The sequence below is a fragment of the Indicator indicator genome, chromosome 32, assembly GCF_027791375.1.
Source record: "Indicator indicator isolate 239-I01 chromosome 32, UM_Iind_1.1, whole genome shotgun sequence".
NCBI lineage: Eukaryota > Metazoa > Chordata > Aves > Piciformes > Indicatoridae > Indicator > Indicator indicator.
Window position 1 is genome coordinate 2745802 of NC_072041.1, and position 26251 is coordinate 2772052.

The window sequence follows — 26251 nt, forward strand, 5'->3', positions numbered from 1 at the left end:
CCTTCCCTCCCTTTGTCTTTCAGATCCTGTTTGACCAGGCTCAGAGATCAGTCCGGCAGCAGCTGCACAATTTTGTCAAAGAGTGAGTACTTGGCTCAGCCCTTTGGGCTTCAGCTTCCTGACCTTCCACTGCACCTGTCCTCTGGGTGCTGGAAATAGAACTGCAACCTCTGCACAGCTGCTGAAGCTTGGTGCAGGGGAGGCATTGAAGGGCAGGGGACAGGATCTGGGTTGAGTGATGGCTGCTGCTGTCCTCTTGCCATGCTCTGTTGTCAGGCAGATGTCTTCATCCTCTTCCTGGCTCTCAGTTAAAGCTGGACATGAGGCACACTTCCAGATCAGAGCATCACCCCCAAGATCCAGTGAAGCTCATCTGCAGATCCTCTAGGTCAGAGCTCCCAGAGTTCAGATTCAGGGCAGGGCTAGCTCTGACTCTTACCTCCTGCTCCCTGCAGGGGTCTGAACCACTGCATGCTTGCAGAAGGACAGAACCTTGCAGCCAAATGACTTTGGGGTCCAGCAGAATCAGGTTTAGTCACTCAGAATCACAGCAGCCCTGCTCTTCTGGAGTAACCTGGGCATCTGTCTGGAAGAGCAACCTGATCTAGTGGGAAGTGTCCCTGCCCATGGTGGGGGTGAGGGGGTGGGGGGGGTGGAACTGGATGATCCTGGAGGTCCCTTCAACCCTGACAATTCTGTGATTCCAAGATGACAGGCAGGAGAGCCCTTCTTTGTGTGGAGGGAGCAGCTGATCCTCACTCTGCCTCCAGTCTGGAGCCTGACCTCTGGTTCAGAGCTGCTTGCTAATGGAGAGCAAGCTCCCAGCACTCTGGTGTGAGCAATGCAGAGTGGTAGGGATGGGAAGTTGCACATGGCAGGCCTGAGGTGCAGAGGAACTGGGCCCAGGAGGTGAACTGGATGGGGGCAGCCTGTCCCTTTGATCCAGGCTCTCAGCAGGCTGTCCCTGCTCTTGCTGCTCTGACACATCTCCTCTGAGTGCCACATTTCCCCAGGGCAGCTACCTAGTGCAGCTCAGGATCCCAAACCAGCTGAATATAGGTCAGAGAGGCACCCGAGGTCTTCAGCTACACAGGAGCTGGTTGTCATGGAAACTGGCAACTGAGTGTCAATCCCTCAGCAGCTGTGTGCTTTGATGGAGGGAGGGGGTCCCTAGCTGACCCCCACCCCCATTCCTCATCCCCATCTTCTTGCACTCACCCTACCCCCACTTTCTCTGCAGTCGTTTCTCTGATGAGCTCAGATTTAATCTGCTTAAGGCTGGCAGTCTGAAGGGGGAATTCCACCTTCAGTTTTGGGTTTGTCATCCCCTCAGCACCTTTGCAACTCACCCTTTGTACTGCTCAACCTCTGCAGCTGCAGGCCTTGGTGCTTTGATATTTGTGTTGCTCCTACCCTTGGCTGGAAAACAAACTCTGAACCCAATCCCATGTGAGCTCTCTCTCTGCAGAGCCCTGAGCCCAACCTCATGTGAGCTCTCTGCAGAGCTCTGATCCCATGTGAGTTCTCTGGAGAGCACTGATCCCATGTGAGGTCTCTGGAGATCCCTGATCCCATGTGAGGTCTCTGGAGATCCCTGATCCCAACCTCCAGTGAGGTCTCTGCAGAGCTCTTGATCCCATGTGAGCTTTCTGCAGAGCTCTGATCCCATGTGAGCTCTCTGGAGAGCACTGATCCCATGTGAGGTCTCTGCAGAGCCCTGATCCCATGTGAGGTCTCTGGAGATCCCTGATCCCAACCTCCAGTGAGGTCTCTGCAGAGCTCTTGATCCCATGTGAGCTTTCTGCAGAGCTCTGATCCCATGTGAGGTCTCTGCAGAGCTCTGATCCCATGTGAGGTCTCTGGAGATCCCTGATCCCAACCAGCAGTGAGCTCTCTGCAGAGCTCTGATCCCAATCCCATGTGAGGTCTCTGCAGAGCTCTGATCCCAATCCCATGTGAGCTTTCTGCAGAGCTCTGATCCCAATCCCATGTGAGGTCTCTGCAGATCTCTGATCCCAATCCCATGTGAGCTTTCTGCAGAGCTCCTATCCCAATCCCAAGTGAGCTTTCTGCAGAGCTCTGATCCCAATCCCATGTGAGGTCTCTGCAGAGCTCTGATCCCAATCCCATGTGAGCTCTCTGCAGAGCTCTGATCCCAATCCCATGTGAGCTTTCTGCAGAGCTCTGATCCCAATCCCATGTGAGCTCTCTGCAGAGCTCTGATCCCAATCCCATGTGAGGTCTCTGCAGAGCTCTGATCCCAATCCCATGTGAGGTCTCTGCAGAGCTCTGATCCCAATCCCATGTGAGCTTTCTGCAGAGCTCTGATCCCAATCCCATGTGAGCTCTCTGAAGAGCTCTGATCCCAATCCCAAGTGAGCTTTCTGCAGAGCTCTGATCCCAATCCCATGTGAGCTCTCTGCAGAGCTCTGATCCCAATCCCATGTGAGCTTTCTGCAGAGCTCTGATCCCAATCCCATGTGAGCTCTCTGCAGAGCTCTGATCCCAACCTCCAGTGAGGTCTCTGCAGAGCCCTGGTGCCATGTGAGGTCTCTAGGTGTAGGTCAGACTGGGGCAGTTGATGCTGTGGATGCTGTGTTGCTGAGAGCCAATGTCAGTAATGTGCCTGTGGCACGAGGGGAGGATTTCGCAGCCAGAAGCAGCTGGAGGTGCTCCTGAGCTGCCCTAGTTCAATGCCCTGCCCTGGGCAGCAGCCCACTTCACTCCTTGCAGAAGGAGCCCCCTGGAGCATGTGTTTTCACAGGGAGCTTCTGCAATGTTCTCCTCACCACTTACTCTGAGGGCAGCTGTGGACTATCTTTAGAGCAGGACGCCATCTGGCCTGGCTTTCTGGATGCTCTCCTTGGAGAATTCCCTTCAGACCTTGGAGGCAGCCTGGGAGGTCCAATATCTTTCTTTGCCAGCTAAAGAGAGGCTGCCTGGAGTTAATCTGGAGTGAGTCCAGCCGGACATGGTGGAGCTTGGTGGGGTGGGGTGGGTTATTAGGATCTTGGTGCACCACAGTGAGCTGGTTGCACTCTGCTGGTGCCAGCAATGTTCTGGCTGGGTTGATTCTCATCCCCTCATCTCCTTTGGGTTCCAGTGACGTGAGGAAGTTCAAGGAAACCAAGAAGCAGTTTGACAAGGTGAGGGAGGACATGGAGATCTCCCTGGTGAAGAACGCTCAGGCTCCTCGGCACAAGCCGCACGAGGTGGAGGAGGCCACAGGCACCTTGACCATCACCAGGAAGTGCTTCCGGCACCTGGCCCTGGACTATGTCTTGCAGGTTGGTGTCTGTGCCCCCAGCTCTGACTGCATCTCCCAGTACAGAGCAAGACATCACAGGCAGAGAGCTGAATGGTCTGCTTGTAGGGAAGCACAGAATCATTTTGGGTGGAAGAGATCACCCTGAAGGGCACCAGGTCCAACCATTCACCCTTCAGAGCTTGCACAGCATTGACAACAAATCTCTTTGACCCTGTTTTGGTTGGAAGAGGTCACCTTTAAGATCACCAAATCCAGCCATTAACCTAACACTTTGGGGCTTGCACAGCATTGACAACAAATCTCTTTTCTTTGACCTTGTTTTGGTTGCAAGAGATCCTGAAGACCACCAGGTCCAACCATTAACCCTTCAGAGCTTGCACAGCATTTACAACAAATCTCTTTTCTTTGACCCTCTTTGGATTGGAAGAGATCACCCTTAAGAGCACCAAGTCCAACCATTAACCCAACACTGTGGGGCTTGCACAGCATTTACAATAAATACATTTAATTTGACCCTCTTTTGGTTGGAAGAGACCCTGAGGACCACCAGGTGCGACCATTAACCCTTCAGAGCTTGCACAGCATTTACAACAAATCTCTTTTCTTTGACCCTATTTTGGCTGGAGGAGACCCTGAGGACCACCCAGTCCAACTATTTATTAGCTCTTCATGGCTTGCACAGCATTTACAACAAATCTCTTTTCTTTGACCCTATCTTGGTTGCAAGAGACCCTGAAGTCCACCAGGTCCAACCATTAACCCTTCACAGCTTGCACAGCATTTACAACAAATTTCTTTGACCCTGTTTTGGTTGCAAGAGACCCTGAGGACCACCAGGTCCAACCCTTCACCCTTCAGAGCTTGCACAGCACTTACAACAACTCTCTTTTCCATGACCCTTTCCTTTCCCATTCCATTCCACCTGCAGTTCACCAGAGTTGCCTTTTCAGAACCAAACTTTTTGGAAGTGTCCTTGAATGGTTTGTGGTTTGCTGCCCAGAGGTCTTGCAGCAAGTGGTTGCTGTCTTAGCTCTCCAGCTCTCCAGGCTGCTTAATGCTGCTGGTGCTGAGAGTTTTGTCTTGATTCCTTCACAGATCAACGTCCTGCAGGCCAAGAAGAAGTTTGAGATCCTGGACGCGGTAAGGGCTCTCTGTGTTTCCTGGGGCTGCTCTCAGTGCCTCCATCAAAGGCAGCCCTCTCCATTGCAGGTTGCATGGACTGACAAACAGACTCCTTGGTCTGCCCTGGAGATACTGTCTGGGGCTGCTCTGGGGACTGCAGGTGTGCTCACAAGAGAGGAGAGGGAAGATCCAGCAAGATACTCCACAGGCCAGCACTGGAGGGGACTTGCAGGGCTGAGGGGATGCTGCTTTTAGTGCTTTCTGCTGACAGCAGGGGTAACCTGACAGTGTGGAAGGGGTTGTGAGAGGGAGGGAGGAGAAGAGGGAGAGGGAACTGATGGACAGATTGCTTTGGGAAGGGAGAGGGTTAGACCTTGAAGAAAGCTGTTTGTGGGTTATGAGGGATAAGGACTTTTCACAGTCACTCTTCTGACCTTGCTGTTGTTTCCTTCCCCAGATGCTGTCCTTCATGCATGCCCAGTACACCTTTTTCCAGCAGGGCTACAGTCTTCTCCATGAACTGGATCCCTACATGAAGAAACTAGCCACAGAGGTGAGGGCACAGGGGGTTTGGCTGACCCAAGCTGCCTGTTGGTAGCCCTTCCCTCTGAAAGGACATCCTCTTTGCTATTCAGCTACTACACCTGGTAACCAGGGAGTGGGCAGAGCATCCTGCATGTTGCATGAGCTGTGCTGCACCCCAGGGTGACAGCCAGCAGCTGTGGCTACTTTCACTGCACCCCAAACAGCCTTTTCCCCTCCTGTGGGAACTTGTGACACTGAGTAGGGCTGGGGTAACCCTAGAGCAGAGCAGCAGAAGTGGGCAAGTGGCTCAGAAACCTCCTTCTTGGCTTTTATACCTGATGTTCTCCTCCTTGCCTTTAGCTGGACCAGCTGGTGATTGATTCTGCAGTGGAGAAGAGGGAGATGGAGCACAAGCATGCACTGATACAGCAGAGGGTGAGTCCTAGCTGCAAGCAGCTCGTCTCCATCTCTTTGGTTGTCTGGATCACAGAGGGACCTTGCTGGGTTGGTCCTTCATAGCCTGGAGCAGTGGGAGCAGAAGTGGCTGAGATGAGAGCAGTGCCCTTGTGGGTGCTGGGAGGGGCAGGCAGGTCCAGTCAAATGCAGGGCATTCAGCTGCTCACACAGCTGAGTCCTCAAAGGAGAGGGGCAGATGGAGGACCCCCTGGGTCAGGGCACCCAGGTTGTTTTCCCAGCTCTGCCTCTGAGCAAGCCATGAGGGTTCCTTCTCTGCTTGATCTCTGTGATGGTTTGAAACTGTCTTTTTAATTTTTCCTTGCAAAATTCAGAACAGAGAAAGTGAAAGAATGTAAATAAGTCGCTATTGGGTGTAAGAAAGCAAAATAACGATTGTTCTAAACACTTCCATTGGATAGATAGAAATGTTTAAGAACTATTACCCAAACAAAGTAGGCACTCTGCACATTCTGCGTTCTGCAGTGGGGGCAGTTGCTGGGCTGTCTGGCTGCTGTTTCTTCTTCTCTTCTGGCTGAAGATAACACACTGACCTTGGCAGCTAAGTTAACAACTTTCTGCTCTAACTAAACTCTGCTTCTCTGTCCAGGGGGGTCTGGGGGGGAAGCTCCTGGGAGAGAGAGCCCCTTTGGGAGGGTCCCCTTGGGGGGAAGCAAAGGGAGCTTGATTGTGCTTTTTCTGTTGATTGTATATATTTGTGAATGTTGTGAATTTTGTATATTTGTACATATTCATTGCATTTCATTGTAGATTTTAGACTCTGCTTGTAAATACAGCTTTTCATTTGCTTCCAGACTGAGCTAGCCTGGTTATTGTTGGTGGGGGGGAATTTCAGCTCACACCGACACAATCTCCCACTTTGCTGCTGGGGATGGGGGAAGACTCCAAGGCTCATGTTCTGTAAATGGCTCTGAGACAGAGGAGTGGATGCAGTTGTAACCACCCGTGAAAACTTGAGTGCATGGCAGAGCTGCTTTTGGCTGGAAGCTGGAGCACTCCTCCCACCTGTTTTTACTTCTCCTCTCCCCCAGTCTCACCTCTTTGCTCTGGCTGAGCTTTGATTCTGGCAAAGCCCTGTGATCTGCAGCTACTGTGGCTTAGCACATCCCTTCTGACACTTCTCCTGCCTTGCCCCTGGTGAGGCAGCAGGATGGCAGCATGCCTGAGTGCCCAGCACAACCAGATGGCCAGAGTCCCTGCTAAATCATCTGCCAGATGAGGGAGTGGATGCTCTCCTTTGGTACCCACAGCCAGAGCCTTTCCTTCAGTGATGGGGAGCTGCCACTGCTCTGATGTCAGTGAGCCAGGGGGGAGAGGCAGCAGGACTCTGTACAGCTGCTGGGAGAGGAGTGTGCTGCAGTGGACTTCTTTGATGCAATTTGATGCAGCTCAGCTGATCCTTGCTTTGCTCCTGTGATGTGACACAGCTACAGCCATGGGCAGCAGAACTGTGGGAAGGGCCACAGAGAGCCAAGCAGTGGAGCTGCCATGGCTGAGCAAGCTGTTGCCTGCAGCTGAGCTATGGTAACCCTCTGTGTGTGTAGCTCTCACCTGCTGTAATTGGGGGTAACCACCAGGAACTGGCAAGATTAAAGGATTTATTATCCACAAAGCCTGAGCCTTCAGCAGGGAGGCATCTCTGCTTCATGTGGGCTCTGATTTTCCAGCCCTTTTACTTGGGAATGATTCCAAATCCCAGGCTTGGAGAAACAGCAACTAATTGTTCTTATTTGTGTTTCTTTTTTTTCCCTTCTTTTCCTTCTCTTCATGGATTGCTGACTTGCTCCTGCAGACCCTCCTGCAGGTGAGTACCCACAGGTATTTCCTTCTGGCATCTTTGTTGCTCAGAACTGGCAGTTGCTGTGGGGATCTGAAGGGGACCTACAGGAAGGCTGGGGAGGAGCTGTTTAGAAGGGTCTGTGGGGTAGGACGAGAGGCAATGGTTTGAAACTGGAGCAAGGGAGAGTTAGGTTGGACATCAGGAGGAAGTTCTGCACAGTGAGGGTGGGGAAATACTGGAGCAGGTTGCTCAGGGATGTTGATGAGGCTTCATCCCTGGAGACATTCAAGATCAGGCTTGCTGTGTCCCTGGGCAGCCTGATGTAGCTGGAAGTGTCCCTGCTGCCTGCAGGGGGGTTGGACAAGATGCCTTTGGAGGGTCCCTTCCAACCCAGTGCCATCTGTGAATCTGTGATTTACAAAGTTGTGGCTTTGAGAGCGAAACAGAGAATCCTTGCCATAGGATCAGTGCTGCCACCTGAGCACTGGAGATGTCATTCTAAAGCCCAGTTTCAGCTGAGTTTGGCTTCATCCTCATCAAAGTTGTTTCCAGTCCTCACTTGTCTCTGCTCTGTGTGGTGGTCAGGCTTGACTCTGAGATCAGTGCTGCAGTGGCAGAGGTATTTGGCTGGCACCTAGTGCTTGGTTGGTGTCTGGGGGCCTTTGAGGACCATGGGTCTGGTGGGAAGTGAATTAGCTGCACAGCACAGAGTGGTGGTGGACTTTCAACACACACAAGGGATTTCATAGCTGCTCAGGAGCCAAGCCCTGAGCAGGAGTCACTGAGGAGTCTATGTCTGGCAGGCACTTGGGTGGATCAATACTCCTCAGCAGGAGGAACCTAAGTGGCTGTGGCTTTCTCTCTAATGCTCTCTCTCCAAGATGTCATAACCCATGAAATGGAACCATAAACAGATTGAAAGCTAATGACAGACCCTGCCTGTGAATTGGCCTGGCCAGATGCTGCTTTTGGTTAAGTGTTCTGAGGGAGGGCTAAATCCATTTGTGAACTCTCAGCTCCCCTGGGACTCTGCTGCAGTGATGACTTCATTGGTGGGGGGCAAGATGGCAAATCTCTCCAGCACAGTTCCAGGCTTTGCTGACTGGACAGGCAGGAAATGAAGCAGAGGTCAGGTTCCAAGAGGGAGAACAAGCAATTACTCCTCTTCAGGATACAAGTGGCTCTCTGGCTTGTAAGAGAGCTGAACATCCCTCCTGTGATTTAAGATTTAAAGCTTCCTGCCTAGGAAATCTTCTGAGGCTGCTCTTCAGCTGCTTTGGGTCAGTGCTGCTCCTCCCTTTGCAGCAGAGCCTGGCACTCTGCATCTGGTGAGCATCTCACCATCTCCAAATGGAGCACAGCACAGATGTGAATGTATGTCTGCATGCTGAACCCAGAGTACCCTCTGGTGCCTCCAGAAATGTAGAGATTCACTTGGGCTTAATGAGAGAGGAGAGGCAGAGGTATCCTTTTTTCCCTCCTCTCAGCACAGTGTCTTCCCAAGCAGCCTGCTAAGGTGTGACAAAGGGAGGGGAATTCAGCTTAAATAACAGGTTTTGAGGTGTTCTTTGGGGACTTGCTCAAAGAATTGTCTGTGGGCAGCTTTGGGAGGTGTGGAGGGCAGCCTTCCAAGAGACAAGTTGATAAGGAAAGGGTCTGGGGCCTTTTGTCATGATTGCTTTGATTAAATTTGGTAGGGGAGAGAAACTCAGCATTAATCTTGACTGCTTTCTTTTGTCCTGTGTTACTCTTTGCCCATCTTGCCTTGTGGAACATCTGCCATGCTTGGACCAGACTCCTAAGGCAGCTGGCATTTCAAGCTGCCCTCTCCACCACTGCCTTCTCCACCACTGCCTTCTCCACCACTGCCTTCTCCACCACTGCCTTCTCCACCACTGCCTTCTCCACCACTGCCTTCCTGTCTCCCAAACCTTCCAGAGCTCCACTTGCAGCTCCACACTTCCACATTCAGGGCAATAAAATCAGCCAGAGGAAAGGAAGAGTCTCATTTTTTTCTGGGCTCCAGTAAATATTGGAGTTGTCCTCCTGTTGTGCAAAGAGAAGACAGCTTCAAGCATGGAGGCTGTGTTGGGGGGGTGTGTTGGGGGGGTGCCTTTCTTCTTGTGGCTGTGTGTGGGATGCATGTGTGCAAGGACTGCAGCAGGGAACACATTTCTGCAAAGCTTGAGGAGCTTGTAGCTTTCCCACATTCCACCTGAGTGTTGGTCTAAACCCTTTTAAACCACACATGCAATGAGTTTGTAGGGTTTGATGTGGGCTCACAGGGCATCACTTGAGAGATGAATTTGTGGCCAAGCATCGGAGCAGGCTGCCCTGAGAGGTGATAGAGTCACCACCATCCCTGGAGGTGTTCAGGAAAAGAGTGGCCATGGCACTTTGGGATGTGGTTTGATGGCCATGGGGGTGTTGGGTTGATGGTTGGGCTTGAGGTCTTTTTTACTCAAAAGAATTTTGAGGGCTTGAGGTCTTTTTTACTCAAAAGGATTCTGTGATTCTGATTTTGGAGAACACACAAGCCTGGGGTGGGAAAGGAGGAGTCGAATGGTGATGTTTAAAGCAGCTCTTCCTTGCTGATCATGACCCCACTGAATCCTTCCGCTGGCCCAAAACAGACAGGGACTGAAAGTAGAAGGATCAGAGGCTCTGTAAAATCTCCTCTGCAGCCTCCTACCTGCTCCCTGGTGCAGAGTGGGCAAGAAGCTGTGCTCATGCTGGCTGTGTGCAGAGGAAGGGAGGCTGGAGTGCCAGGGCAGAGCTCTCTGCCTCATTTAGTCCAGCTGGTAGATCACAAACCAGGGGCCATATGGCATCTCAACCCCCTGATTCCTGCAGAGGAGCAGGGCTGGAATCCCTGGCCAAAGGGTGGCTGTCCTCCAGGAAGCTGGAGGAAGCAGACCCTGCTCCAGGCAGACAAGCCTGGCTCTGTTAAGGTCAGGGAGGCATTTGGTGAGCATCTTCCTGTCAACTTTGCTGTGTGTTGCCTGGCTTCTCCCACTCCCCTCTGTGCCTGCATGGCAGCTGTATGATAATTAGCCCTTGCTCTAAGCTGATTGACTGTGAATAGGAGGCACCAGGAGGGGGTAAGCAGGTGGTCCCCAGAGGCCAAGCTTCCTTCTAGTGCCCCTCGCTTTGACAGGAGCCAACGGCAGAGCTGAAAGCTTCCCAAAAAGGAGTAGGAGGGGTAAAGGCAGAAGGGGCTGCAAAAGAAATCCCTCCTTCCCTGCCAGCCCACGGCGCTTAGCAGTGATGCTACTCTAGAGAGCGAGCAGGGAGAGGACACAGAGCTGCTCCCTGCTCTCCCGGCAAGAGCAGCAGAACCTCCCTTGCAGCTGGCAGCATGAAGATCTTCGGCAGGCTTGAATACCTCCTGGTAAGGAGATTCCTGCAGGGTTGCTTTGACGTGGGGAGAAAGTTTAGAGGGCAGTTTTCTCTCGAGGGGAGGTGGGGAGCAAGGATTGTGCCTCTGAGACTTTGCTGGTGTGCCCCCAAACCAAGCAGAGCTTCGTTACCACAGGAGAGCAAATGTGTTTGGTTCTTTTTCTGGGATGGAAAGGCTCTGGGACAGGGCACAGATCTCCGTGCAGCATCTGCTGGCAAGCTGCAGAGCAGGGAGATCATCTGGCATTAGGAAATTGAAGAAACAAAAAGGTCTATAAATGGGATTTGGCTGGAATGAATGAAAGCTGTCTGTGCAGAAAGGGAATGGGAGTGGGGGAGTCCTCCCCCAAATTCCATCCTCCTCTGAGCTCTAGGATTGTACACAGGGTAGACACAGAGGCAAAAACAACCAAGCAGAGAAAAGGTTGACATATAATCAGGCACCAGGAGAGAAGAGAATGTGCATGCAGCAGTGTGTGTGTGGAGGGGGGGAAGCATCTTTAAGGATGTGAATATTGCTCTGAATGAAGATTCTCTCTAGAAGCAAACAGCCAAGGTAGTCACACACAGCTTTAACTCACCTGCAGGAGAAGTTCTTTTCAGTGCATGGATGTTGTTGGGGTGTGCATGATGTTATTGTTCAGTGCTGAGCATCCCTGGGTGCTGGAGTGAAGAAGGCACTTTAGGATAAAGCCTTTTGTCTGCTCCAGCCTGGTCCTGATGGTATTGATTGCAAATGACTGTGGAGTTTTGGGAGCAAGATGTGTTTCTCTGAACACAGTGGAGTCAGATGACTCCACTGGTCGTGGCTGCCTACTTTTGCTAATGTTTTCTATCAGAGGAAATCAAAGCCTTGGGCAGAAGAGGGACAGCAGCATCAAATCCACCTCGAATCAGTGCACCGAGGGGGTAGTGCTGTGGCTCTTCAGGGAGGGATGCTGCCATGGGCAGTGCAATTTGAAGAATGTTAAGGAAGTTTTGGCATTGTAGAGAAAGGTTCTTTCTGTCCTTAGCCAGCTGTGGTGCTCTTTGGGGTAGGAATGAACCTTCAAGCAAGACTTTCCTAATTTACTGCCCTGCTCTTAGGCACTGGCTCCGTTCTTGGGCTCTGTTCTCTAGGCTCCCCTGCTGCCAAGGACTCCAGGCTGATGAGGGCCGTCTTCACTCTTCATATTTCTCTGAAGCTGGGGCTTTATTTAATTTCTTCAGCCATTTTCTGAGCATGACAAGCTGGAAGAGCTTCCCTGGCCTCACAATGCAAGCAGTCTCTGTGCGTGCTGCGTGGAGATTGGACAAGGGAGTGCTGAACCAAGTGGGTCAGGGGAGGCAACCTGAAAAATAGCTTTTCTTTTATTATTTTAATTCTTTCCTGGGCCTGTCTGTGCCTCTGCTGGGTTTTCAATTTGCTGGTTTAAAAGTGTCTACATGAATCTTTTTTTTTTCTCCCCCCCTCCTTTTGCATCCCTGTGGATGTGTCTCGGAATGTGTCACTCCGTGTGCTCCCATAGAAACCTTTGTGGTGTTCTGGGGCAGGCTGCTATGTGAACTCAGAGTGACAAGGCTGGGAAGGGGTCAGGGAGACAAGGCTGATGTGGTTCACTGAGGCAGTGAAGGAAGGAGAGGGAAGCAGATGATGGCAGAGATCTGGCTGCTTAGTCTGGAAGGTGTCTGATTTATTTTACCAGAGTGTGATCCAACATCTCCCTGCTGCTGCTGTTGCTGCTGTTGGAGCCAAAGCCATTCAGATCCCAGGCCTGGGAAGCATTTTTATTGTTTTTTTTTTTTTCTTATCACAGAGACAATGAGGTGCTAAATGCAGGCTTAATAAATCAGTCTAATAAATTCCAAACTCATTTGGAGCAGGCTTGCCTGTCTGTGTGTTTGGCAAGGAGGGGAAGAATCAGTCATAGAATGGTCTGGGTTGGAAGGGACCTCTGAAAGTCATCCAGTCCAACCCCCTCTGCAGTCAGCAGGGACATTCTCCATTAGGTGAGGTTGCTCAGAGCCTCACCTTGAATATCTCCAGGGAGGGAGCCCCAACCACCTCCCTGGGCAACCTGTTGCAGTGTTCCAGCACCCTCATGGTAAAGAAGCTGTTCCTAACATCCAATCTAAATCTGCTCTTCTCTAGTTTGAAGTCATTGGCCCTTGTCTTGTCACTGCAGGCCTTTAGAAACAGTAAAACTACCTTTGTAAAAGGTAGTTTATGAAAATCATGCATTAAAATCTCCTGCATAGCAGGAAATGGAAACAAAAAAGGGGACAAGGGAAAGCATAAATGTGAACTTTCTTGCCCTGCTGTGCCACTTTGGATGTTGTAAAATGGGTGACCACATTCCTTCTCCACCAGCACCTCCCAGACCCTGTGGCTTGATGCACAAAGCTGGAAGGTTTTGATTTCCCAGCTCTGTGTGTCCACAGATGTGGTGTATCCCTTGTAAGAACCATAGAACAGCTGAGGTTGGAAGAAACCTTTGAGATCATCAAGTCCAGCTGCTCCCTTTGAGCTCACAATCCCACCAGAGTCACAGAGGAGCTTACTGATGGCACAGGTGATGATGTGCTGGGCAGGACCAGTGTCCATCAGCAACTCTCTGATGTGCTGGGCAGGACCAGTGTCCATCAGCAAGTCCCTCTGACTTAATTCCCTTTAATTAACAGGATCTACATCTTTTTGTGTCCATTGATGGATACAGGGGCTCATGAAGAGCAGGTTTGCAGGTGAAAGGGATTCATTGTCACACATCTGTGTGCATCCAGCTGTGGTCACACACTCCCAGGGTGTTTCAACACTGTTACAGATGATCTCCATTTCTCAGCTGGCTTTGACTTGGGATCAGGGTTCAAGAGGTTTTCTTGTAGCTCTTTTTCCAGAAATTTGTCCTGTTTTTTTTTTTAATGGCTGAGTAGGAGAGCTCCTTGGATGGGTGGCAGCAAGACGATGTGCCTGGGAATTGGTGGTGTAAGCTCTTGAGAAAAGGTTCAACCATTCCACAAATGGTTTGAACTTGTTCTAGTCTGCTGCACGTTTCACAATTGCACTTGCCATGATTTTTGCCTTTCAGCTGCTCAAACCATTTCTGTACATTTCCCTTTTGGCCTTTGGCAGTGAAAGGAAAAAAAAAATATACTGATCAAGTGGACAGTTTCAGGACTTTTCCCTCTCCCCTCTTTTCCTGGCTTCGTTTGTCTCTCGACACTCAGTAACTTCATAGCAGAGACTTCTGCTCCCAAGCAGAGTGCAGTGGAATGGAACAAAGTGCCCCTGAGGATCACACTGTGGCATCTCCCCAGGGATAAGAGGCAGTCTGGTCCTTATCCTCCAGATCTCTCCTTGATCTGAACCTGCTTTACAAATGCAGCTTACAGCTCCGGTTAACATATCCTGCCCTTGACTTGCCTTGCAGTGAGTTCTGTTGAGAGCAGTGGAGTTGCTCAGGGATTACACCAGCAGAAATACGAGCAGAATTTGGCCTGGGGATAGTTCCTACCCAATGAGAGAACAAGGGGGAGAAATAGCTTTGAAGTCATGCAAACAGAAGCCACTCTTCCCAGCCCTGGGTGTCTATATTTGGACATCATCCAGATGGCTCTTGGTTGCCTGAGCTGTTGAGTGTGCCTGGTGGGGTTTGTGTGTAACTGTCTAAAACTGGGGCAGGTTGGGGTTCTTTCCAAGGCAAGGATCATCTCCACGTGCCTTCAGCCCTTCTTTAGCCTTTCAGCTGTAGAGGGGTGGCATACAATACAGGCTTCCCAAGGTTAAGTTCACACCTGGCTTGGCTCCACTGGTTCTGAGTGGATTTACTCCAGTGACGTCTGTGGCCCATCTGTTTCTCCTGCACTCATCAGCAATAGATCCTTCTTACCATCACCCTGCTTGATTATCTGAGGACAGCTGAAGGAGTCAGGTGATGATATTTAGTCCCTCCTCCTTATTTTTCACCTCTTCCTCCTAAGGTGGGGCACAGCTGAGTGGTCCTTTTTAAGATGTGTTTGGAAGGGGTTCACCCTGCAGTAGCTGTGCCCTTTGCAGCAAGGTCCAGATTGCTGAGGGTTTGCATTATTTAGTATAAAGCAGTGCAGCCTCTCATCAGAATTGCAGAATTGTCACTCTGGAGGAAGGGAAAAAAAAGAGCACACCTTGAAACATCTGGATGAGGCTTTGAGCAACCTGATCTAGTAGGAGATGAATGGCAGGGGGGGATGGAACTGGATGCTTCTTAAGTTCCCTTCCAATTCAAGCCATTCTAGGAGTCTAACTATCTATGAATTAGAGGAAAATTCCCTCTGGGCTTTGTTTGCAACGTGTCCATGAAAGACAGCTGCAGAAAAGGACTGCCCCCCATGGGATTCACCCTCTTATGGCAACGAAACCGTGGGGCTGAGCAGACCTCCGCTAATTGGGGGCCTTACAGCGGTTGCCAGTGTCTAATTGGGCCTCGTGCTGTCTTTCCAAGGAACGACTCAGTCCTGTCCCATGACATCTCCTCCTTCTGTGTCAGTATTGTGATGCTGATGACACCTCCCAGGCAAGCTTGCATCTCTGAGCAGGGCAATAACTTAGCTTAATGAGAGTGAAGTGCCTGTCGCCTGGCAACGCAGCATTGCCAGGGGCTTCAGCTGCTGCGCTGGGGAAGGCACTTCCCTTAACGGGGCTCTTCCCCACTGCCACTGTTGTGTCGTTGAACCAAGCAGTGCAGGGGGGAATGTTTGTGCTGGGGAGAGAGGGATGAGTGGGTAGAAGGCAGCATGGGAGAGGAATCAGTGTGCAAAGAGGCAATGTGCCTCAGTCCCTCTGGTTAGAGGTGAGCGTCGCCGAGGTTCTGTGACCTACTTTCTCTTGGGAAGGAAGCAGCCCATGGCCCCAGGAGGAGGCTCTCATGTTCTGTGGGAGCAGCTGCTCAGCCCTCTGCTTTGTGTCTTGCTCGCCAGCTGTCAGAATCCATGAGATCTGGCTGATGAAGCAGTGCCAGAGCAGACAAGTCAGTCGTGCCTGGTGGCATGGCGCAGAGAATTGAGGGAGCACAGATTGGGGATGGCAGATGAGGGGAGCTAATGAAGGTGGAATTGAGGAGTCTTACCCTCTGGAAGCCATCATGCCTGTTTTCCTTGGGTGAAAACACTGAGGTTTGGTCTGTTCCTGGCCCCTTGCAGACCACAGAGGTGGCTGCAGCATTGCTGACTCACTCAGCCACCTCTGCTGCCTTCTTTCCATTCACACTGCCCCAAATACTGACACATTTTAGCTCTCATGATGATAAGCTACCTTTTCTCCTTCTTTTGGAAGGAAGCTTTTCTCCTTCTCAGCTACCAGAGAGGGGAAATCCAGCATGTGGAGTAGTTTCCTGCAAGCAATAGGGACAGATAAGCTCACTGGAATGGGGATAATTCCTGACTGTTGTTCATGGTTGAGCCCAGTAAGGCATAAGGATATGCTGTGACAGACAGCTCTGCCTGAACCTCAGGATTTTAACACAGATGTTTTTCTCTCCCGGGTGTTTTGATTAGGTTCATCTCCATCTTGCTCCTAGAGAGTGCAGTCATGCCAGGGTCTCAGTCTCTTTCTGTTTGCAGGACTTCTCCTATGATGACTCGAAGGTGGAGTTTAACGTTGATGCCCCAAATGGAGTGGTGATGGAAGGTTACCTCTTCAAGAGAGCCAGCAATGCTTTCAAAACATGGAATCGGTGAGTAGTGACTCATTTCCCCTTTCTCCTGACAGAAACAGTCTCTTCAGAGAGATTAATGTGGCTTTCTCAACACACTACCCTCTGAGCCAAGTCAGCTCAGAGCAAGAGAGGAGTGAGCATCTGCCTCACTGCGAGTGGTGTTTTAAGACCACATACATTTCCTCCCAGCACATTTAGAGCTCCTGTGCTGAGCTTGCAGAGCTTTGCAGTGCTTTGATGTGTGGGAGATGTCTACATTCATCAGGAAAAAGAGCTGGGTGCTGGGTAGTTTCTGGCCATGATTATTTTCCTGTTCCAAACCAAACCAAGCAGGCTTCTCTCTGCCAGGCTGTGTATCCCTCATGGAATGAGCCAGCTCCTGCTTTCCTGCAGCTTGCTGAATGCCAAGAGAAGAAGCCAGGAGCTACTTCCACAATGGAAGAGTGACCAGGCTCCATGCAGGGCAGAGAGGGCACAATCATAGAGTGGTTTGGGTTGGAAGGGACCTCCAAAGGGCACCCAGTCCAACCCTCCTGCAGTCAGCAGGGACATCCTCCACTAGATCAGCTTGCTCAGAGCCCTGTTCAGCCTGACCTTGAAGATCTCCAGGGATGAGACTTCGACTGCCTCCATGGACAACCTGTTGCAGTGTTCCACCACCCTCATGGTGCAGAACTTGTTCCTAACATCCAATCTAAATCTGCTCTTCTGTCTTTCAAACCATTGCCCTTTGTCCTATCCCTGCAGGCCTTTGGGAACTGTCCCTCTGCAGCCTTCTTGTAGTCTCCTTCAGGCTGCTCTAAGGTCTGCCTGTAGCCTTCTCTCCTCCAGACTGAACAACCTCAGCTCCCTCAGCCTGTCCTGATAGGAGGCAGACCTCTCCAGCCCCCTGATCATCTGCAGCTGGAGCCTTAGAATCTCGGAATGACAGAATCTTACCCTAGGAGAGATGTATAATGTATAGTAATTAATAGTATTTGTAATAATTAATAGAACTTGTAATAATCAATAGGATTTATAATAGAATTCATAATAATTAAGAGAATTTGTAATAATAGAATTTCTAATAATTAATAGTATTTATAATAATTAAGAGAATTTATAATGATTAATAAGATTTGTAATAGAATTTATAATTAAGAGAATTTCTAATGATTCATAGAATTTGTAATAATAGAATTTATAATAAGAGAATTTATAATAATTGATAGTATTTATGATAATAGAATTTCTAATGATTCATAGAATTTGTAATAGAATTTATAATAATTGATAGTATTTCTAATAATAAAGAGAATTTCTGAGTCATAGAATTTGTAATAATAGAATTTATAATGATTAATAGCATTTGTAATAATAGAATTTATAATAATTAATAGAATTTATAATAATTAATAGAATTTATAACAAGTAATAGGATTTGTTAACAAGTAATAGGATTTGTATTAATAGAATTTATAATAATTGATAGAATTTATAATAATAGAATTTATAATGATTAATAGAATTTGTAGTAATAGAATTTATAATAATTAATAGTATTTATAATAATTAAGAAAATTTATAATAATAGATTTTATAATGATTAACAGAATTTATAATAATTGATAGAATGTATAATAATTAATAGAATTTCTAATGATTAATAGGATTTGTAATAATAGAATTTATAATAATTGATAGAATGTATAATAATGAATAGAATTTCTAATGATTAATATAATTTGTAGTAATAGAATTTATAATAATTAATAGTATTTATAATAATTAAGAAAATTTATAATAATAGATTTTATAATGATTAACAGAATTTATAATAATTGATAGAATGTATAATAATTAATAGAATTTCTAATGATTAATAGGATTTGTAATAATAGAATTTATAATAATTGATAGAATGTATAATAATGAATAGAATTTCTAATGATTAATATAATTTGTAGTAATAGAATTTATAATAATTAATAGTATTTATAATAATTAAGAAAATTTATAATAATAGATTTTATAATGATTAACAGAATTTATAATAATTGATAGAATGTATAATAATGAATAGAATTTCTAATGATTAATAGGATTTGTAATAATAGAATTTATAATAATTGATAGAATGTATAATAGTGAATAGAATTTCTAATGATTAATAGGATTTGTAATAATGGAATTTATAATAATTGATAGAATGTATAATAGTGAATAGAATTTCTAATGATTAATAGAATTTGTAATAATAGAATTTATAATAATTGATAGAATTTATAATAATAGAATTTGTAGTAATAGAATTTATAATAATTAATAGTATTTATAATAATTAAGAAAATTTATAATAATAGACTTTATAATGATTAACAGAATTTATAATAATTGATAGAATGTATAATAATGAATAGAATTTCTAATGATTAATAGGATTTGTAATAATAGAATTTATAATAATTGATAGAATGTATAAAATTAATAGAATTTATAATGATTAATAGAATTTGTAATAATAGAATTTATAATAATTGATAGTATTTATAATAATAGAATTTATAATAATGAAGATAATTTCTAATGATTAATAGGATTTGTAATAATAGAATTTCTAATAATGAAGAGAATTTCCAATAATTAAGGGATTATTAAGAGACAGAGCAGGCCATGGCAGGAGTCTCCAACCTCTTCTGGGACAAGGAGATCTGTCAGAGTGCAGATATCAACTGTGCTGCAGGGAGCTGAGAAATGGCTTCTGTGCACTCCCCTTGCTCTGAATAATTTCCAGCTCTTCCCAGGTCACTGGGGGCACCAAGCACACGTGCCTCCCGCAGTCCCCAGGGCTCTGCAGCTGCCAGAGACCTCGGGAGAACGGAAGGAGAAGGTTTCGTGTTCTGGCCTGGCTCAATATTTGTGCATTTAGTTTCCCTTGAGATAGTTGGGAGGCTTTCATCTGTGCTTGTGCAAGAGGATTTGAGCCCTGCCAGTGAGTTTCTAATGCATGAGATCAATGCCCCTTTTGACCTGCATTTCCTCCTCTCACATATCAGGGAAAGCAAGGCTGAAGTGTGCTGTTGGAAGATTGGTTTTTTTGAGGGTGGGGGGTGTTAAATAAACCACCAAATGTTTCAGTGAGCAGTTTGTGGTGTGCACAGAAACTGCCTGGATCTGCATGGAGGAAAGACTCAAAGTTATTGGAGATCTTCTTTCTGAAGCTTCCCCTGGTGCCAAGGAGATTGCAGTCAAATTTAGTAGAGTTTTATTACCCCTCAGGCTCTCTGGCCCCCAAGTTTGCACTTGATGGAACCAGGGAACCACAAGAGCAGCACAGGAGCATAGTGGTGTCTGATTCAGGGCTCACAAGCTGAATTTTGATCAGCCTTCTAGGATCTCCTGCTTGGTGTTCCCTAAGCCAAGTGCAGCCTTGGTCCGTGGTGTGGCTGCTTCACTGACACCACAAGTTCTGCAGAGCACAAGGTTGTTCCAGAGTGTGTCAGGTTAAGGTCAAGAGCTGTGCTTGAGTCTTGAGATGAAGAGCAGTGGTTCCAGGTAGATCCCTTCCCCTAGCAGCTCCTAGGCTGTGAATTCAAGAATCACTCCAAAGGGCATTTCTCCTGGAGGGAACATGACCCTCTAGGACTTTTCTTGATGTCTGAAGGGCTCTGAGTTTTCCCTGCCCCCTAAATCCCAGCTATCCTCCTCATGTCCTCCTACATCCCAGTCACACACAGGCTGTATCCTCCCCACAGCCATCTCCTCAGTCCCACCCACTCTCAGCCATCTCTACCCACATCTGAGCTGTTCACAGCTCCTGGAGCCTACTCATCACCTTCTCACTGTCACTCAGCTCTGTTTGTGCCTCCCCCTCCTGTGAGAGGGAAGGGTCAGGCAGAGAAAACAGCAAAACCCACAGCTGAGGCTCTCAGGCTGGGAGCCAGCAGCAGGCAGGAGCAGATGCTCTGGGGTGGTGAGCCCGAGAGCACAGCTGCAAGGAGCAGAGAGCAGAACCTGAGAGAAAAGCTTTCTGCTTGGCTTCAGGTGACAGCAGAGCTGCTTGAGCATAGGACTGCTCCTGTCAGAGCAGCTCAGGGTGGTGCAGAACTCTGTCAGCTCATTAAGATGGGCTCCCACACTGCTGGGATGGCCTCCAGTTACCTGCCTTTTCCCATTTCCTCACAGACAAGTCAAGTCCTTTCATCCTCTTGTCTCTGTTTAATATTTCATCAATGGCAGAAGCAAGGCAGTGCTGTCTCATCTCATTCTGCCGGGACCCAGTTCTCCTGCAGACAGAGGGGGTGATGCCTTCTCTGAGTCATACAATCACTCATTTTGCTTGAAAAGACCTTGAAGCTCACCCAGTCCAACCATTCTCAAACTCTGCCTAGGCTGGGGCTAAGCCACAGCCCTCAGCACCACATCTCTGCCTCTTTGAAGCACCTCCAGGGATGTGGGGATTCAACCTGAGGAGCCTGTGCCAGGGTTTGAGAACCCTTTCAATGAAGAAGTTTCTTCTAATATCCAACCTAAACCTGGTGCAACTTGAGGCCATTTCCTCCTATCCTATCCCTTGTTACTAGGGGGAAAAGACCAACACCAAGCCTCTTGGACTCTTTATGCTCAGGTATTCCAGTACCTTCTTCCTGAAGCTTAGTGGTTAGTTGTGGCTTCCTTTGCCCTCCATGAAGATGATCAGGTTGCTAAATCTTAGGCTTGAAGAAGTGATTTGGGGGATTGGATTTAGCTCCAGAGATTAAGACACCAGGGAATTACCTCTGCTAGCAGCATGCCATGGACCTTCTGTCCCTTGTATTTGAGGGGAAAGCTGCTGGCTGGCAATTTGGTGCCTTCTAAGAAGGCTAAGCCCTTTCACACACAGTTATCCATCTTCCAGTCATAGCAAGCAGGACCTCTGGCATCATTTGGCCTCACTTAGGCTGTAGTGAGTCCAGAGAAATCAGCCTGGTGGGCAGCACAGCCTGGATAGAAAACAAGATGTGTGACTGCTTCATGCTATTTTCTCCAAAGCTATTTTAGCAAAGCCAGTTAGCAGAGTTTTCTGAGATGAATCTCTTCCCACCCCCTTCCACCTGGAAGCTTCTTCATGTTGTCAAGGAATTGCTGGCTTGCCTTCTTGACAGCCTGCTTGGAGAGGCAGCAGGCAGGCTGCAGCTGGCATGGCACGTGCAAGAAATCCAACTTAGAACCATGGAACTGTTTTGGAAGAGACTTTTAAGATCATCAAGTCCAACCACTCAGCCAGAGCTCACAATCCCACCACTGCTGCTAAGCCACTGCCACTAAACCACATCCCTCAGCACCACATCCAAGTGTCTTTTAAATCCCTCCAGGGGTGGTGACTCCACCACCACCTTCCTGGGCTGCCTGTTCCAATGCTTGAGAACCTTTTCTGGGAAGAAATTGTTCCCAATATCCAGCCTGAACCTCCCCTGGCACAACTTGAGGCTGTTTCTTCTTGTCCTGTTGCTTGTTGCATGTGAGAAGAGACCTCCTCCCACCTCCCTCTAATCACCTTTGAGGTAGCTATAAAGGGTAAGATGTGAAGTATGCCCAACTGTGCATGTTTGCAAGTAAGCTCTAACCAGTGCAGTGTGTCCCATGGGCCCTGGGTTTGCTCCCTGCACCAGGAGCAGTGTGCTCACAAAGTTCTGCCCCAGGAATTGTAGAATCATAGAATTGTTAGGGTTGGAAGGGACCTCGAGGATCATCTAGCTCCAACCCCCCTGCCGTGGGCAGGGACACCTCACACTGGATGTAGGCAGCAGGGTGGGGACTGCCCTGCTCCTTTGGTTCTTCTCCTCTTTCCTTCCTCCTTGCTGTAACTGACCTCTCTCACAGTTGCCATCACAGGATCTCAGTGCCAGGAATCATTCCCTCAGGCTCTTAATCCTGTTTGTCCTCCAAGGAAGGGTACTGGAGAAGTGTGACCTGTTCTTGGGCCATTACTTCCTAACTTCTGGGAGTAAATTTCACTCCCCAGTGGAGAGCTGTCCTGCTCTGCCCCCGGATGAGCTGCCTCTCTGTAGCTCTGCTGTTCACTTGTGCTGATGTCTGTCTGTCTGTCTGTCTTCCCTCAGGAGGTGGTTCTCCATACAGAACAGTCAGCTGGTGTACCAGAAGAAGCTAAAGGTCAGTGAGGCTGTTCTAGGTGACACTGGCAGATGAATCACTTTGGTTGTCCTGCTTTGCTGGGAACTTCTGCACCGTGGCAGGGGAGTGAGGAGAGGATCAGAGGACAGTCATAGAATCATAAAATTGTTAGGGTTGGAAGGGACCTCAAGGCTCAGCCAGTTCCAACCCCCCTGCCATGGGCAGGGACACCTCACACCACAGCAGGTTGCTCACAGCCACATCCAGCCTGGCTGCAAAAACCTCCAGGGATGAGGCTTCCACCACCTCCCTGGGCAACCTGTGCCAGTGTCTCATCACCCTCATGGGGAAGAACTTCTTCCTAACATCCAATCTGAATCTCCCCATTTCTAGTTTTGCTCCAACCCCTCCAGTCCTATCACTCCCTGACACCCTGAAAAGTCCCTCCCCAGCTTTCTTGTAGCCCCCTTCAGATCCTGGAAGGCCACAAGAAGGTCTCCTGGGAGCCTTCTCTTCTCCAGACTGAACAACCCCAACTCTCTCAGTCTGTCCTCATAGGAGAGCAGCTCCAGCCCTCTGCTCATCCTTGTGGCCCTTCTCTGGACACCTTCCAGCACCTCCAGATCCTTCCTGTAATAGAGGCTCCAGAACTGGATGCAGTACTCCAGGTGGGGTCTCACCAGAGCAGAGTAGAGGTAGAGAATCACCTCCCTGGGCCTACTGGTGAGTCCACTGGGGGCATTACTGTGCTCCAGAGCTGGACTGGACTGAGGGCTAAGTGGCAGCAGAAGGTGTTTGTGGTGATTTAAATACTCAGCAGAGGAGGCTGGAGGAGTCCCCAGCAAGGCTGTGCCACACTCTGGTTCTGTTTGCTGTGGAGCTGTCTGGGGGTGGGCTGGCTCTGCTCCTCTTCTTGTGCTCAGCATGTGCCAACCAGCAGGGCTTGGGGAGGGCTTTTCTGTACAGAGATGCAGGGAAGCAACAACCCCACCTGTTGTTACCCTTTCAGGATGTCCTCACAGTAGTGGTGGAGGACCTGCGGCTCTGTACCGTGAAGCCATGTGAGGACATAGAGAGGAGGTTTTGCTTTGAGGTCGTCTCCCCTACCAAGTAAGTTTGGTGGCTTCCCTGGGCCATCCTCCTGGTGGGGCCTGGAACTGCAGGAGATGAGATTTCACAGAATCATAGGGTGGTAGAAGTTGGAAGAGGCACCTCTGGAGATCCTCCAGTCCGACCCCCCTGCTAAAGCAGAGTCAGATAGACCAGGTTGCCCAGGATCAAAACGGACTGGATGACCTCTAAAGGTCCTTTCCAACCTGTTCTGTGATTCTATTCTATGATTCTAATAGAATCACAGAATTGTTAGGGTTGGAAGGGACCTCAAGGCTCATCCAGCTGCAGCCCCCCTGCCATGGGCAGGGACACTTCACACTACAGCAGGTTGCTCACAGCCACATCCAGCCTGGCTGCAAAAACCTCCAGGGATGAGGCTTCCACCACCTCCCTGGGCAACCTGTCCAGTCTCTCACCACCCTCATGGGGAAGAACTTCTTCCTAACATCCAATCTGAATCTCCCCATTTCTAGTTTTACTCCATCCCCCCCAGTCCTATCCCTCCCTGACACCCTAAAAAGTCCTTCCCCAGCTTTCCTGTAGCCCCCTTCAGATACTGGAAAGCCACACTAAGGTCTCCTTGGAGACATGCCCCCTGTCCTTCTGCCCTTTCCAACTGATGTCCTTCCCTTGCAGGAGCTGCATGCTGCAGGCTGACTCAGAGAAGCTGCGTCAGGCCTGGATTCAGGCAGTCCAGGCCAGCATTGCTTCTGCCTACCGGGAGAGCCCTGACAGCTACTACATTGAGGTGAGTGAGGGGGTCAGGGAAAATCCATGGCTGTCTTCTAGAGCACTGACAGTGGGATTTGGGCTGTGTGTGGACCCTTTGGAAACACTCTTCTGCCTGCATAGAAGGAGCTGATCTCAGTGCTAGGGCAATAGCTGTTCACCAACCAAAGCAATGCTGATGCAGCTGGGCTGGGGGAAAGGTAAGGCTTTAGGTCAGCTTTGTCCTGACATCTTCACTTGCTTGCCATCACTCTGGATTAGGAATTATGTTCCCCTGGGAAGAGTTTGCTCCCTAGCTGGGACAAGTGCAAGCAAGGGACATCTGCCCCCTCCTGGAGATGTTCAAGGCCAGGTTGGATGAGGTCTTGGGCTAGTGGGAGCTGTCCCCTGCCTGTGACATGGGGCTGGAACTGGATGATCTTTAAGTTCCCTTCCAACCCAATCCATTCTATGAAGGCACCATGCCAGAAGTGGTTTGCCAGCCCATGGCCTGCTTGCTGCCCACATTCCCAGAGCAGAGATGAGGTCTCATGGCACTCGGAGAGATCAATGAAGCTTTGCCCCTTCCCTTCTTGGGCCGACCCTAGTGTATTCCCCTTCAGGTGATGCTTCCTATCAGCCCTTCTGCTGTGCAAAGCTGTGGTTTGTTCCACAGTGCTTTGCAGGATCCTAGAACCCTGGGGTTTGTTTTCCCCCCCTCAGAGACTGGACCGCACTGCTTCCCCCTCCACCAGCAGCATCGACTCCGCTACCGACTCGCGGGAGCGCAGCGTGAAGGGGGAGAGCATCCTGCAGAGGGTGCAGAGCATCCCTGGCAACGACCAATGCTGTGACTGTGGGCAGCCAGACCCTCGCTGGGCCAGCATCAACCTGGGCATCCTGCTGTGCATCGAGTGCTCTGGCATCCACAGGTACTGTGTGTGTCTGCTCAGGGCTCCTAGCCCAGGGATGGAGCCCTCGCTGCGAGAAGGGCATTGAGGGGCTGGGGCATGTCCAGAGAAGGACAACAAAGCTGGTGGAGGGCCCTGAACACAGCTCTTGTGAGGAACAGCTGGGGACAAGTGCAAGCAAGGCACTTTTGCCCCGTCCCTGGAGGTGTTCAAGGCCAGGTGGGATGAGGCCTTGAGCAACCTGGGCTGGTGGGAGGTGTCTCTGCTCATGGCAGGGGGGTTGGAACTGGATGATCTTTAAGGTCCTTTCCAACCCAAACCATGCTATGAATCTATGTTTAGTCTTCCTAGAGGGGAGATCTAATCACCCTCTACAACTGCCTCAAAGGAAGTTGGAGCCAGGTAGGGTTGGTCTCTTCTCACATGCAACAAGTGACAGGACAAGAGGAAATTGCCTCAAGTTTTGCCAGGGGAGGTTCAAGTTTGGATATTGGGAACAATTTCTTTCCAGAAAAGGTTCTCAAGCATTGGAACAGGCAGCCCAGGGCGGTGGTGGAGTCACCATCCCTGGAGGGGACACTTAGATGTGGTGCTGAGGGATGTGGTTTAGTGGTAGTGGCTTAGCAGCAATGGTGGGATTGTGAGCTCTGGGTGAGTGGTTGGACTTGATGACCTCTGTTCATCTTTGTGGCTCTCCTCTGGAGCCTCTCCACCAGCTCCAAGAGCAAGACTGATCCTGGTCATCTCATGCTGTGTGAGAAGTTCTGAGGCACATAACCATTTCCATTTTCTTCCTTTTGGGTCAACAGGAGTCTGGGTGTTCACTGCTCCAAGGTCCGATCTCTCACCCTGGATTCCTGGGAACCAGAGCTACTCAAGGTGAGAGGTGACTTTGAACAGCAAGAGACAGACAAATGGTGGCCAAGGAGGGAGCCTTGACGAGAGGGAAGGTTGCTCCTTACCTGAGGGTTTCATTCATTGCCTGTTATATTGCAGCTGATGTGTGAGCTGGGGAACAGCACCATGAATCAGATCTATGAGGCACAGTGTGAAGAGCTGGGACTCAAGAAACCAACAGCAGGGAGCTCCAGGTGAGTCTGAGGGCACACCCTGAGGCATACCATGCTGGTCCCCCTCAGCCCTGGGGGAGGCTGTCCTGCCACACATCAAATCCAGCACCTTCAGCCCT

General features: G+C 49.1%; 1 protein-coding gene across 1 annotated transcript in view; it reads left to right on the forward strand.

The window, feature by feature from the left end:
- The window catches only part of ACAP3 (ArfGAP with coiled-coil, ankyrin repeat and PH domains 3), a 50912-nt gene that overhangs the window by 16114 nt on the left and 8547 nt on the right, over positions 1-26251 (forward strand). Inside the window, exons 5-17 of the mRNA XM_054394827.1 lie at positions 24-82; positions 3104-3287; positions 4364-4408; positions 4848-4943; positions 5276-5350; positions 7182-7193; positions 16143-16255; positions 22318-22369; positions 23340-23440; positions 24080-24191; positions 24875-25083; positions 25872-25941; positions 26059-26153. Coding sequence (XP_054250802.1) covers positions 24-82; positions 3104-3287; positions 4364-4408; positions 4848-4943; positions 5276-5350; positions 7182-7193; positions 16143-16255; positions 22318-22369; positions 23340-23440; positions 24080-24191; positions 24875-25083; positions 25872-25941; positions 26059-26153 — 1223 coding nt within the window. The remainder of the gene's footprint in view (positions 1-23; positions 83-3103; positions 3288-4363; positions 4409-4847; positions 4944-5275; positions 5351-7181; positions 7194-16142; positions 16256-22317; positions 22370-23339; positions 23441-24079; positions 24192-24874; positions 25084-25871; positions 25942-26058; positions 26154-26251) is intronic.